The sequence below is a fragment of the Myotis lucifugus genome, unplaced genomic scaffold, assembly GCF_000147115.1.
Source record: "Myotis lucifugus unplaced genomic scaffold, Myoluc2.0 scaffold_60, whole genome shotgun sequence".
Taxonomy (NCBI): Eukaryota; Metazoa; Chordata; class Mammalia; order Chiroptera; family Vespertilionidae; genus Myotis; species Myotis lucifugus.
The window spans coordinates 572545-585167 of NW_005871108.1; the positions used below are offsets into that span (position 1 = coordinate 572545).

The following is a 12623-nucleotide window of genomic DNA, read 5'->3' on the forward strand; positions in this document are numbered from 1 at the left end:
GTTCTTCCCTGGCTCTTCCCAAGAGCCTTAGCTCCCACCTCCCAGCCTTTCCTGATAGAGGTCTACATTCATACTTAACCGCTGCTGCCTGAGGATCCAGCTTCCCATCAGCCTGCAACTAGGTGCAGACTGAATTCCTCCCCTCCGGACACTGAAATGGCGCCTCAGGTATTCGGAGCAACAGAGAACAAAGAAGGCAGTTTGGATAATCACGAAGTTTGGAGAGACAGCCAAGTGCTAGAACAGGGCTGAATGACAAGGCTCGTCTTCTGCAACAGAGCAGGCCACCAAGATGGGAAGAGGCGCTCTTTTATCTCACACACAGAAACCAACACGGAGAGTCAAGGACCATGAGGACATGGAGGAACGTGAACCAAACACCACCCCAAAGAATTAAATAAAACTCCCGAAATACACCTTAATATTTACCTGGTAGTTTTATAAATGCTCATAACGATGCTCACCTCTCTAAGAGAACAAGGCTGCACAATGCGAGAATTTCAACAAAGAGATACAAAATGTGAGAACTAAAGATCTTATATACTTACATGCATGGCCCATGGACACAGGCAGTAGGGTAATAAAGACCTGGGGTGGGTGGGTAAGCGCTGGGGGGGTGGAGGTGGGGAGGGGGGTAAAGGAGGGGAATTGGGAGCTATCTGTAATGCTATCAATAATAAAATATATGTTTTTTAAAAATATGAGAATGTACCAAACAGAAATCTATCACTGAACTGGAGAATTCAATAGAAGGGTTCAACAGCAGATTAGATGAAGCAGAAAAGAGGGTCCAGAAACTAAAAAAAAAAGACATGAGATTCATTCAATTAGAGGTTTGGTGCAGCCACCATGGAAAACAGTATAAAGGGGCCTCAAAAAATTAATAGAACCTTCATATGACCCAGCCCTTCCACCCCCAGGTCTACATCCAAAGAAAATGAAATCACTACCATGAAGAGGAATCTGCAACCCCATGTTCATCGCCCCATTATTTACAATATACAAGCCAAGCAAGTAATGTAAGTGTCCATCAGTGGGTGAATGCATAAGAAAATGTATATACGTAATGGAATATTATTCACCCAGAGAAACAAGGAAATGCTGCCATTTGCAACAACATAAATGGAATTTCAGCACATGATGCAATGTGATAAATCAGGCAGAGAAAGAAATACTGTATGATTTCAGTTATTTGTGGAACCTGGGGGGTGGGGGGAAACTAATAGACACAGAGAAAAGATTGGTGGATGTGAGAGGCTGCACATTCGGTGGGGAATAGGTCAAGGTGGTCAAATGAACAAGCTTCTAGTTATAAGATAAATACTTTTTGAGGATATAATATCCAACATGGTGACTACAGTTAGCAATACTGAGTTGTATATTTGAAAGTTGCTAAAAGAGAAAATTCTAAAGTAGGATTTATTTTGCTCACAGCATTTGGAGTGGACATAAATTGCATTTCTCTGAGATACATGCCTGGATGTATAAATGTGGTCATATAATACATGTGCTTTCCGGAAAGATGTGAGGAAATTATGTCTTTTGTTGCAAGGAGGCACACACCACACTGTGCTTTTGCATAGAGTTTTACCAGTCCCATCAGTAAGTGGTTGGAATAGAAGGTCATTTAGGACCTGGTTCCATCCCAACGCTGACCAGGCTCTGGTGAACCCTCTTCCATCCTCCAGCTGAGTAGGATCCTGGGCTTGGGAGTTTGGCACACAGTCCACACCACACACCCTTCTTGTCCTGGGCCCCCCAAGGGGGCATCACCATGAAGACCTCAGATGGGCTGAGGGGCCAAAGGAAAGCAGAGGCCCCAGGAATGGGGGTGGGGGGAGGACTACTCCCTGGAGGCATGTCCAAGTCCCTCTGAAAACTAAGTTGAGTAACTGCTCACCCTGTGGTTGCTTCCCTGACTGATTATTTCACAATCAGGAACTATTTAGAATATAGAGGCAGGAACTATTTAGAATATAGAGGCTGGCTACTGTGTCACAGCCTTGCACCCCTTCCTAGGCGCTTCCTCTTATACCACACAGCTGGGGCCTCACTCCTCTCACAGAGCAGAGAGTCCGGGTCCTCCGGGCACACACTTGGACACAGCAGGCCACTCAGGCCTCCAGGATGCCCATCCCTGCCTCCTGGCCCTGCCCTCCTCCTTGCCTGCTGCTGTCTCTACTGCTGGGCCTCCCAGGTGAGCACTCCTTGGGGTAGAATTTTCCCTCCCTGCCCCTGGATTTCTTTTTGACCCTGAAGTTTCAGGGCATCCAGGGAAACATGGGTGTGTCACCCAGGGCTGCACACAAGGCCAAGGACAGGGCTTTACCTGAGCGCATGAAGTCATGGATCTGAGTGTTTTCTGCGTGGTACCATCGCCTGCACCTGGTTACCAAAGGCAACAAAACAGATAATACTTGGAGTCTTAAATGCTGAATAGGAGGTAATTCTTAAAATGCCTTTGAACCCAAGAACCTAGTAGGGAAGATAGTCTTTGAACGACTAGTGGGAGAGTTTGATATATTTCAAAGTCAGGAGGCAGAGTCAGTCGGTAAGCTAACCAAAATTCGCCTCCCCTGGAAATCATCCATGTCAGATAAAAATATACAATATTCAACAGAATTGCAAATAAGGCACCTCACATGTTTAATTTGAAATGCGTACTTATAGAATTCTCTTGTTTGCCCTTTAAGCCACTCACATCTGACTCTCTAAGGTATTAACCGACCTTCCATCTTTAAAGAAAAAAGGGAGGGTTAGGGGGCATCCAGAAAGATCTTTGTGGCCCGGATAGGACAAGAGAGCCCTGCATGACCAGAGGACAAAGGCCACTGCCAGCCCCTCCTTAACAAGGGCAGAGCAAGCGGGATTTCTATGAAAAATTCCTCATTTTCCCTGTAAATTACTAACATGGGGTCCCCTGAAGCCAACTGCTTCTAGGTCCGTCTCCGGAAAAACACTCGCGGGCCGGTGTGTGAGATCAACACACTCAGTGCCCATGACTGTGCGCGGAGGCAGACAGCGTGTGCACGCGAGTGTGCCTCGCCACGACCCGCTGTGACAGCGCGGGGTTCCCCAGCCCTCCAGGCGCCCCAGCACCAGGGCGCTGCGTGGGTTGCAGGCGATCAGCCAGGGAGCCCGCAGGAGAAAGGACCTGGTAAGCCTCTGCCCAACTGGCCCGAGAGCGCTGGGAAGATGGGGTGGGGGGTTTCGGGGGAGGAATAAAAGGCTCTTCCCCTGGGCTGGGCAGCGAATGGCTCTGTCTGCGGGCTTTACCCTGGGCTGGGCAACGAATGGCCCTGGCTGCGGGCTCCTCCCCTGGGCTGGGCAGCGATTGGCCCTGGCTGCGAGAAATGCACTCCTCCCTGACAAATCTGAGATGTGAGAGGAGAAATGGCCTGTCCTGACTCTTGGATGCAATTCTGGGAAGATGGGAAGCTGACAGTTACAGCAGCAGCTTCCTGACCCTGAGACAGGCCTGAGGCAAAACAAACTGAGGCTGAGGTGAGAACGTGTCCTCAATGACACCTCTGAGCTGGGTGCTGGGTGAGACCATTAATGCCCTTGGTTACCTCCCTCAGCTGTTTGCACACTTACCTCTGCTCCAAGCATCCTGACATTAGCCACGCAACAGAGCACTTTAGAGCCAGTGAAAGTTATGCCACAAATTATTCATTAACACCGGCTGTGCAGCTCAGAGAAAAGAATTACAGAATGGTATGTTCCCATTTTATTAAAAAGTGCATTCATTTTCCAAGGAAAATGTTTTAGAAATCGTTATCTCTGATGTAGTTGTGTCTGAAAGACAACAAGTTAATGCCTCCTTATGGCATCTTTTCATTTTCTGTGGATTTTTTCTACAACAAGAATGTAAGTCCTGCCTCAGAGATATTGCGGGCTCAGTTCCAGTCTTCTGTGATGAGTCATAATCTTTTTGCTGGTGGAAGGTCTTTTAAAAAGAATTACCTTTATTGTTGAAAGTATTACAGATGTCCCCTTTGTGTGTGTGAGTGTGTATGTGTGTTTTTCCCCAATGACCTCCTTCACCCCATGCCCACCCCTCCCAGGCCCTCACCACTCTATTGCCTGTATACATGGTTATGCACAATGCATACAGATTCCCTGGCGAATCAATGCCCTCCCATCCTCCACCCACTGCTTTCCCTGGTGGGGAAGGGTCTTCTTGTTTTCCATTTGTAAAACCGCCAACACCTGTGAAAGCAGAAATAAAGTGAAGCGCAATAAAGCAAATGGAAATAAAATGAGCAATGCCTGGATCAGCTAAGATTCTGCCACCCTTTTCTATTTCTCTGTCAATTCAATGTGATTCTGGTGAGGAAGAAAGGTAAACATGCATTTTACTGAGCTTTCTTGAACTGGGAGTACGCTCTCTTACTAGGGAAACTTGTGTTTTTCTTTTTCAAGCTGTTTTATGAAATGAAATTGGATAGTAATAGGCATTTTATTTTTTAGTGAGCACAGAATATTAGTTTCATTTCCCTTTCTTACCTTTCATGACTTTGTAGCATTTCCCATCAGAACTTCTTCTGGGAAGAAAAACAGTCCCAACATGAAGGCTGTGCAGGGCTCATAGGAACAGCAGGTGACACTAAGTCCTGTAGGGAAGGACAGGACCTGCCTCTGGGGGTGTAGGATCATCTTGAGATGAAGCATCTGATGTCTAGATGCATCGGGTTTCCCAGGAGCTACTGCCACAAATAGTGCTCATCTGTTTGGCTCTCCTCGAACGCCCATTCTTTTCCGTCTTCTCCATCCAGAAACAAACATGTTTCTTTATAAACCTGGCCATTTCCAAATTTAATGGGGACATATCACATTCAAGCCATTGTGATTCAAACCCTAGTCCAGCAACTATGGCTTCTATGAAGCTTTCTTTCAGGGTCCGATGCCCATAGAACATATGCAGGCGAGTCCATTCATCCTTAAAGCTTCTGGTTACTTCCCATTCTTTGTTGGTAAACTTTTCTTTCATACTCAGAAGGCATTCTGAAGTTGAAGCAGGACCTGGTTCAATTCCAACTTGTAGCTCAGGTTCAGCAGCAACTACCGCACAGCCACTTTAATGAGAGACGTTAAGGATGAAACTGGGTAAGGATTCGGTGAGTCTTTTGCAAGAGATAGTTTTCCTTATGCAGTGCTTTGCAAATGAATATTATTCCAAGGGATATTTGGTTTCTCTGCAACTAACTTCCTCATCATCAGACGACCAGCCATTGCTGCCTTAGCGTCCCTGGCAAAGATGAACTCCTCGGGCTGGCTAGATGATACCGCCAGCGGCCAGTCAGCTCAGTTGGGCAGCCAACCTTTGCAGGAAAAGGCCCAGTGCACCCCCTCCAATGCTGGCACCGAGCAGAACCACATGGTGGGGGGAAAACATACACCCACTCTCTGCTACCTCTCTGTGCCACAGTTTCCTCATTTGTTATAGGCTCTCACATTACAGGTTGGTTGTGAGGGTTACATGTATGACACATGCAAACTGCTGGGCTCAAGGCCCACTCAGGGTGTGCACTCGGTCGATGAAAGCTGTTGTTGATAAATACTGACCGAGCCCACAGGCTCCCATATGCTGAATAAATAACTGCTCTGTGTTTCCCTCCAGGAGGGGCAGGTGAGGAGCTGCAGGTGATTCAGCCTCAGAAGTCAGTGTCTGTCGCAGCTGGAGAGCCGGCCACTCTGAGCTGCACTGTGACCTCCCTGACCCCGGTGGGGCCCACACAGTGGTTCAGAGGGACAGGGCCAGGCCGGGAGTTGATCTACAGTTTCAAAGGAGGCCACTTCCCCCGAGTAACAAGTGTTGCAGACACCACCAGGAGACACAACATGGACTTTTCTATCCGCATCAGTAACATCACCCCAGCAGACACAGGGACCTACTACTGTGTGAAGTTCCGGAGAGGAGTTGGTGATGACATGGAGTTCAAGTCTGGAGCAGGCACTCAGCTCACCGTGAGTGGTGAGTACAGGGGGATCCTTTGTCCCTCATGCTTGACAAGTGAGTGAGAACGACTTCCATCTTTAAGCAACAACTAAGAGTCAGGTGCGGAGGTGGGTGCTTATAGTCCTGCTCTGATTCATGGTCTGATTTCACTCCGTCTGCAGATCAGGGAAGCTGAGGCCTGGAGATGTCATGCTATTTGCTCAGCCACCACGGCTGGTCAGTGGTGGGAAAAGTCTGGAACCCCCGTTTGTCTGGCTCCCCAACCCTGGCCTTTCAATCCTGTCAGCCCCTTGGTTGCAGGGATGAGGAACTGAAGGGCTGAGTGACTTGCCCATCACAAGGCCAGACCTCACCCACCTCCAGGGAGTGCTCCCCTCAATGTGGCTGAGGCTCCTCCTTAGTGACACCCACTGGGCACCTACTGTGAGCCAGGCTCTGCGCTGGGTGCTGAGGCAGCTGCAGAACAAAGCAGGCAACGGCTCTTCCCCTCGAAGCTTCATTCTCTTCCCTCCAGTGGGAGAAACTCACTGAGGGCAGGGAGTGGAGAAGATGCTGCTTTATCTCAGCCTCAGAAACATCACAGGAGAAGGAAATGCTGAGAGACCCAGACTCACTGTTCACTCTGGCAGCCCCGCTGGGAGGAGATGCCCAGAAGTGGGCGCTCACTGTGGGTCCGTCTGGAAACCCCCTTTATTCCAGAATCCCTGTCACTGTGATGAAGCCTCCAAGCAGAGTTGGGTCGTCTCAGAATGTCCCTCACCCATGGAAGAGGCTCCCCATGTGGATGCCTTAGGGGTTGTCCCATTGAGGCAACACAGTTCTCATTGAGGGTGTTTTCCAGAGGCCCAGGATCCTGAATCCTGGACTGTGAGCACGCAGGGACCTTCATACCATCGGGCATGACTCCCCATGCACAGAGGGGTGCCTGAGGTCAAAAGGTGAAGGGACTCTGTCCAAAGTCACATGGCCAGTGAGTGAGGAAATTGTTCCAGAACCCCATCTGATTTTCGCGTCTTTTTCCTGCTTCAAAGACAGACACTCTAAAAAAAAGGATAGACACTCTATCCATCAAAAGCCTGGTGAATGCAGGCACTGAATAAAGCTCATTCCAGCACACCACTGAACAGGGAGCCAGCACCTCTTATGTTCAATAGTACCCAAAGCTTCACATGCCCCTCACACTCAGACTTGGTGGACCAAGGTGATTGGGAACCTCTCCCTGCCTTTAGCCACATTGCTCTAATGGAGCATCCACATCAGCACCTAGAGCTGCCCCTCCTTCAACAGCTGCCTCCCTCCAGCCAGTGGAGACAGCATTGTTCATTCACTGTCTTCTGTTGATGGATGTGAATTGTTCCCAGCCTTGGGCTATTCACACAGTGACACTGGGGATACCCTTGTCCATGTGTCATCCTACTCAACAGGGAGGTGCTCACAGGAAGAGGCATTGCTAGGTCACAGGGTGTGTGCATTTTAATTTGTGTGGGTCTTGCCAAATTCCCTCCTAGACATGGTGGCAATGGAGTCACCCCACAGCTCCTGGACACAGGTAGGGAGGGTGGCTTTAACAGTTCCCAATAGTGTGTCCTTACCTAGGCCATCACAGGTGTCAGTGGCTCCATCACCATTCAGATCTGCTGCCTCCTGGTAGAGAGCTCCTGCCCCTTCCCTGAGCTACTAGCCCAGGTAATGCCCGCTGAACAAGCAGCACTGGGAGAGGTCAGGGTTCATGTCTTCATGGTGGCATTACTCCTACAGCTATGAGGACACTGATGCTCAGAGAGGAAACCTGAACTGACCAGGAAGAGAAAGTAAGATTTAAACCTCAAGCAGCATAACTCACAGCCCTGCTCGCCACAGTCTTACACTGTGCTTGTCAAAGTGTGGAGAAAGCTCCAACCCTTTTCTTAGATTCATGCATTTTTATGTTGCTCAGAAAAAAAAATTTTAAAAGGGTCCTCAGGGGAGGCAGGTCTAGCTTTCCAACTGAGATGAGACAGACCCTCAAATGTCCCATGATAACTATTCCTACAGGACATGGCTCTGCCTGTGGAGGCATCCAGGAGGCCTTTCCCTGCTTTGTGGTGTTTTCCTCACTGAGCAGCCGCAGGAGCCGCCTGGCACAGTGGCCTGGACAGAGCAGAGAGGGGTCGCTGAGCCCCAGCACCGCCGTGGGCAGCATCCCCGTCTCTGCAGACTGAGGGAGAGGAGGGGCCATTTCCTAGAGGGCCCTGCACCCCCAGTGAGCAGGAGCTCATCGTCTAGACTCACTGTCAGGAGCCCTTTCTCCCATTTATTGCTGCAGGGCCCCCGGCCTGGGCACTGGAGGGCACTCCTCCCTGGAGCAGGCGGTGGTCAGGGTCAGGCTCCTGAAGGTGGGCACTGGCTCTGCTGATGGACGTGAATACCTGGGAGGCCACAGGAAATGCCTCTGGGGACAGTAGTGGCCAAGGGGACAGTCCCTTCATTCTCTCAGTTTAGTTTTCTCATCTCTAAAATGGTGATGACCATGGACTCCTTTTAGGAGAGAGGAAAGGATTTGAGGTGCTCTGTCTGAATCACCCAGCACAAAGTTGCACCCCCAAATCAAGGGATTATGTCAGTGTCGTGAACCACTTAACTTGGCTGGACCTCAGCTCCTCACTGGCAGAAATTGTGTAGAATAACATAATACTAAGAAAAATCACTGATTAATCAAATATTGATGATATAATCCAATCTGCTTTTACAGAATGTTTCCAGGTGAACCTGTTGAGAGGACAGACCCTCACTGAGCCACGGTATTGTCACCCCACAGCTGTGTGCTCTGGGCAAGTCTCTATCTCCCCCAAGTCCTCAGTTTCCCCACTTGATGAAGATGATAATCATCACCCCATTCATGGGTCTGTAAGGATTGGGGACCAGCTATGAACAGCCAGTGCACAAAAATGAGACTGACCAGGAACTCTGTCCCTGGGCCCAGACTGTGGGAAATCATCTGGAGGGAAAAAAGTTGACTTTGAACGCAGGCCTGGAATTGCTTGTCTGCCCTGCCCCTCACTCAGAGTCACCTCTGGGGACATGAGTGTTCTTCTCTGTAAGATGAGGACAATGACAACCCCAGCATTAATAGAAGGATAACACACAGTATATAGAAGGTTTGACAGTGCCACATGCTTGTGGTTAGTGGTGAGAGTCACAGTCATGTTCATTGTTCATTATGTTCCTTTTACAGCCAAACCCTCTCGCCCTGTGGTATCGGGCCCCACAGGCAGGTCGCCGCCTGGGCAGACAGTGAGCTTCACCTGCCAGTCCCACGGCTTCTCCCCTAGAAACATCATCCTGAAATGGTTCAAGGATGGGAATGAGCTCCCAGCCTCCCAGACCACTGTGGACCCAGACGGAGACAGCCCTCCCTACAACGTCTCCAGCACAGCCAGGGTGCTGCTGGCCCCGGGGGATGTTCGCTCCCAGGTCATCTGCCAGGTGGCCCACGACACCCTAGAGGGGGACCCTCCTCTTCGTGGGACTGCCAACGTGTCTGAGGCCATCCGAGGTAGAGCCCCTCACACCCAGCCCAAGCCACACCTGGCCCCTGTCCTCCCAGACTGCTTCTCCCCCTAATTTGCTCCAGGCCTGGAATTTAATTCCTGACAATCCTTCCCTTCACCAGGCACCTGGATTTGCCCATCACTCACCCTGTCTAATGGCAGCTGGCAGGTGAAAAATCTACAACATGCCAAGCCATGTGCTTGATCGTTTTATCTGCTTTACCAATAGCAACTCCACTTACTGAGCGCCTACGATAAGCAAGCTTTTATGTGCTTGGTAATTTCATTTATTTTGCTGAAGTTAGTATGTTCTAACTGCATGCCTGGGGCTGTGGTGATTGATTTCAATCATAGACCCTAATGGCAGTTACCAGTAAGATGAAAACCACAAAAACAGGGCAAAAAGCAGGACACCATCTCTACCCCTCCCCAGAGACAAGGGGTGGGGATTCGGGTGGGGAGGTGCTCAGTGCTTTCATTCAAATGAAAGAACCCTCAGTTTCTAAGCCCGCCCTCTGGGCAGTGGGGGAGCTAAGTTCTGGAGCCCCCTCTGTGATCTGTCTATTCCATGAGGTCAGAGCTTCTGCCCTTTGCTATTTCAGTTCCGCCCACCTTGGAGGTTACCCAACACACTGTGTCAGAGACCCAGGAGAACATCATCACCTGCCTGGTGAAGAACTTCTACCCTCAGCGCCTACAGATGACCTGGCTGGAGAACGGAAACACGTCCCGAACAGAAACGGCCTTGACCCTCGTAGAGAACCAGGATGGGACCTTCAGCTGGAGGAGCTGGATCCTCGTGGATCTGTCTGCCCACAGGGAGGATGTGATGCTCACCTGCCAGGTGGAGCACGATGGGCAGCCAGCTGTCTCCACAAACCTCACCCTGATGGCCTCTGCTCACCAGAAGGACAAGGACAAAGGTAAAGTCCAGGGAGAGGCCTGCACTCCAACTGATCCAGCTCTATTTAAATTTTATCTTTAATTTTAATGTTATAAGTACTAATTCATGCACTAGAGGCTAGATGCACTAATTCGTGCATGGTTGAGGTCTGGCCAGCCCGCCCCAATCAGGGCCAATTGGGCGGGCTGGCTGGGGGGGTGGGGGGAGTGAAATGCCGGAGGTTTGCTGGCCATCCCCACCCCTGATCAGGGTGGGGGGGGCCAAGTGGGGGTGGGGCTGGCTGGGGGAGGGGCCGAGTGCTGTTGGCCAGCTGGCCCCACCCCCTGGTTGAACTCCTGGTTGGGTCGAACTCCCACCCAAGGGGACAATTTTCATATTAGCCTTTTATTATATAGGATAATCTAGAAATCTATCCATAGAAAATAGAATTTTGAAGTGACTCACAGTTATGTTGACGTTTTCACATTTTCTCTTCAAGTAATACTGAGAGCCAGTTCTGTGTAGGGTTTACTTCGCATTTTGTATTTTGTATTTGGCTCTGAAAGGCCATATTTGGAGACAAGTAGCTGTGCTGCTACCATTGTCTCAGCAGCCAGAAGGGGACTGAAGATTGTTGAGTTCTTTGGCCCATAAGTCCCAGGGTCCCCTATCTCCACATCAGGGTCCTACCCTTGCTGAGCAGGCCCATTGATGTGGAGAATTCAACCTCCTCTGTAGCTCTGCTGCTCTGAGAATTGTGTCCTTGGTCCAAATCACAGCTTTTTTAACCATCTGACTCCAGAAGGGAAAAAATCTGCAATGCTAGCAAAATCTCTTGTGGCGCACACTTAACCGTTAGCTTGTAATTAATCAGTCTTAGCTTTTCATTGTCTTTCTCCAAAGGACTGATGCCCCAGCAGGAACCATACAATACCATAGTCCTTATAATTACCATTTCCCAACTCATTTTCAAATGCCTGATGCCCAGGTATCCCCTCCTTTGGTTACAGCATCCCAGTACACCAACAGTGAACATTTAAACAATTGCTCCAATAGAGCCAGCAGGGCCGACTTCTACTCCAAGTCCAGCCAGTACTAGGACCTTTTGACCATCCAGCTGATGAGTGATCTAATTTCTAAATTGCATTTTAGTTTGCTCTCCAGGAGACTCCCAGTCAAACTCCATAGGTCCGTTTCCCTGGGGAGCAGACTCTAAATAGCTATAAGAATGTGGGAAGCTTATTGTGGGCAGCTGTCAGGACCCACATGCCTGAGGCAGTGAAGGAGCAGGACTGGCAGAGGGAGCTGTTGAACTACAAGGCAGGCACCAAACTGGGCCACTCTACAGAGAACTGGACAGATAACAGTTTCTGAGAATTATGCAAATGGAGGGAAGAAGGCTGTCTTTATTTTATTTTATAAATATGTACATATTCTTTTTTTAAAATATATTTTATTGATTTTTTACAGAGAGGAAGGGAGAGGGATAGAGTTAGAAACATTGATGAGAGAGAAACATCGATCAGCTGCCTCCAGCTCACCCCCTACTGGAGATGTGGCCAAAACCAAGGCCCTTGACTGGGAATCGAACCTGGGACCCTTCAGTCCGCAGGCCGACACTCTATCCACTGAGCCAAACCAGTCAGGGCAAATATATACATATTCTTATTGATTTCAGAGAGGGAGAAGGAGAGATAGAAACATCAATGATGAGAGAGAATCATTGATTGGCTACCTCCTGTATGCCCCACACTGTGGATTAAGCCCGCAACCCAGGATGTGTCCTAACTGGGAATCGAACCATGACCTCCTGGTTCATAGGTTGACCCTCAACCACTGAGCCACACCAGCCAGGCTATGCTGTGTCTCTATGCTCCCAGTCCAGCCAGTCTTTTGACACAGGGTGCCCTCTGGGAAGGGATGCAAACTTTGCAATTAAGCTCTCTTCAACTGAGGGTAAGTCCCAGTAAGCATCTCAGCTGAGAACTGCCATTCTCCATCATATGATGAAAAATGGTGAGATCTTCAGTCCTACCTTAAGGATTATTTTCATTATAGTAAATCATTTAATTTTTTATTTAAACAAATACTGTAAATCTGCAAAGAATACAAAAGTGTCCTTTCCCAGGTCCAACTTTCTGTGTTCAATTGAAAGATTCAGCTGACATTGACCCTGGGGTCAAGGTGGGCTGAATGTTTTTTGAGCTCCTCCCAAGCATGTGACCCCTTTCCTTGAATCACAGGGTGT

At 49.2% G+C, this 12623-nt stretch overlaps 1 protein-coding gene and 1 pseudogene across 1 annotated transcript; one reads left to right on the plus strand and one right to left on the minus strand.

Annotated features, from left to right (window-relative positions):
- Window positions 1-2042: 2042 nt before the first annotated feature.
- On the plus strand, window positions 2043-11474 carry LOC111822992 (signal-regulatory protein beta-1-like). The gene is made up of 5 exons (XM_023754480.1): window positions 2043-2197; window positions 5624-5977; window positions 9177-9497; window positions 10095-10415; window positions 11386-11474. Exons 1-5 carry the CDS (start codon window positions 2128-2130, stop codon window positions 11472-11474), a joined length of 1155 nt encoding a protein of 384 aa, XP_023610248.1. The 5' UTR covers window positions 2043-2127.
- LOC102432412 lies at window positions 4513-5640 on the minus strand (annotated as a pseudogene).
- Window positions 11475-12623: the final 1149 nt, after the last annotated feature.

Excerpts from the sequence above, each read along its gene's own strand:
- LOC111822992 (XM_023754480.1), top strand. The coding sequence starts at position 2,128 with ATGCCCATCCCTGCCTCCTGGCCCTGCCCTCCTCCTTGCCTGCTGCTG. Across the intron at positions 2,198-5,623 it reads TCTACTGCTGGGCCTCCCAG|GAGGGGCAGGTGAGGAGCTG; the intron begins GTGAGCACTCCT and ends GTTTCCCTCCAG. Across the intron at positions 9,498-10,094 it reads CGTGTCTGAGGCCATCCGAG|TTCCGCCCACCTTGGAGGTT; the intron begins GTAGAGCCCCTC and ends TTGCTATTTCAG.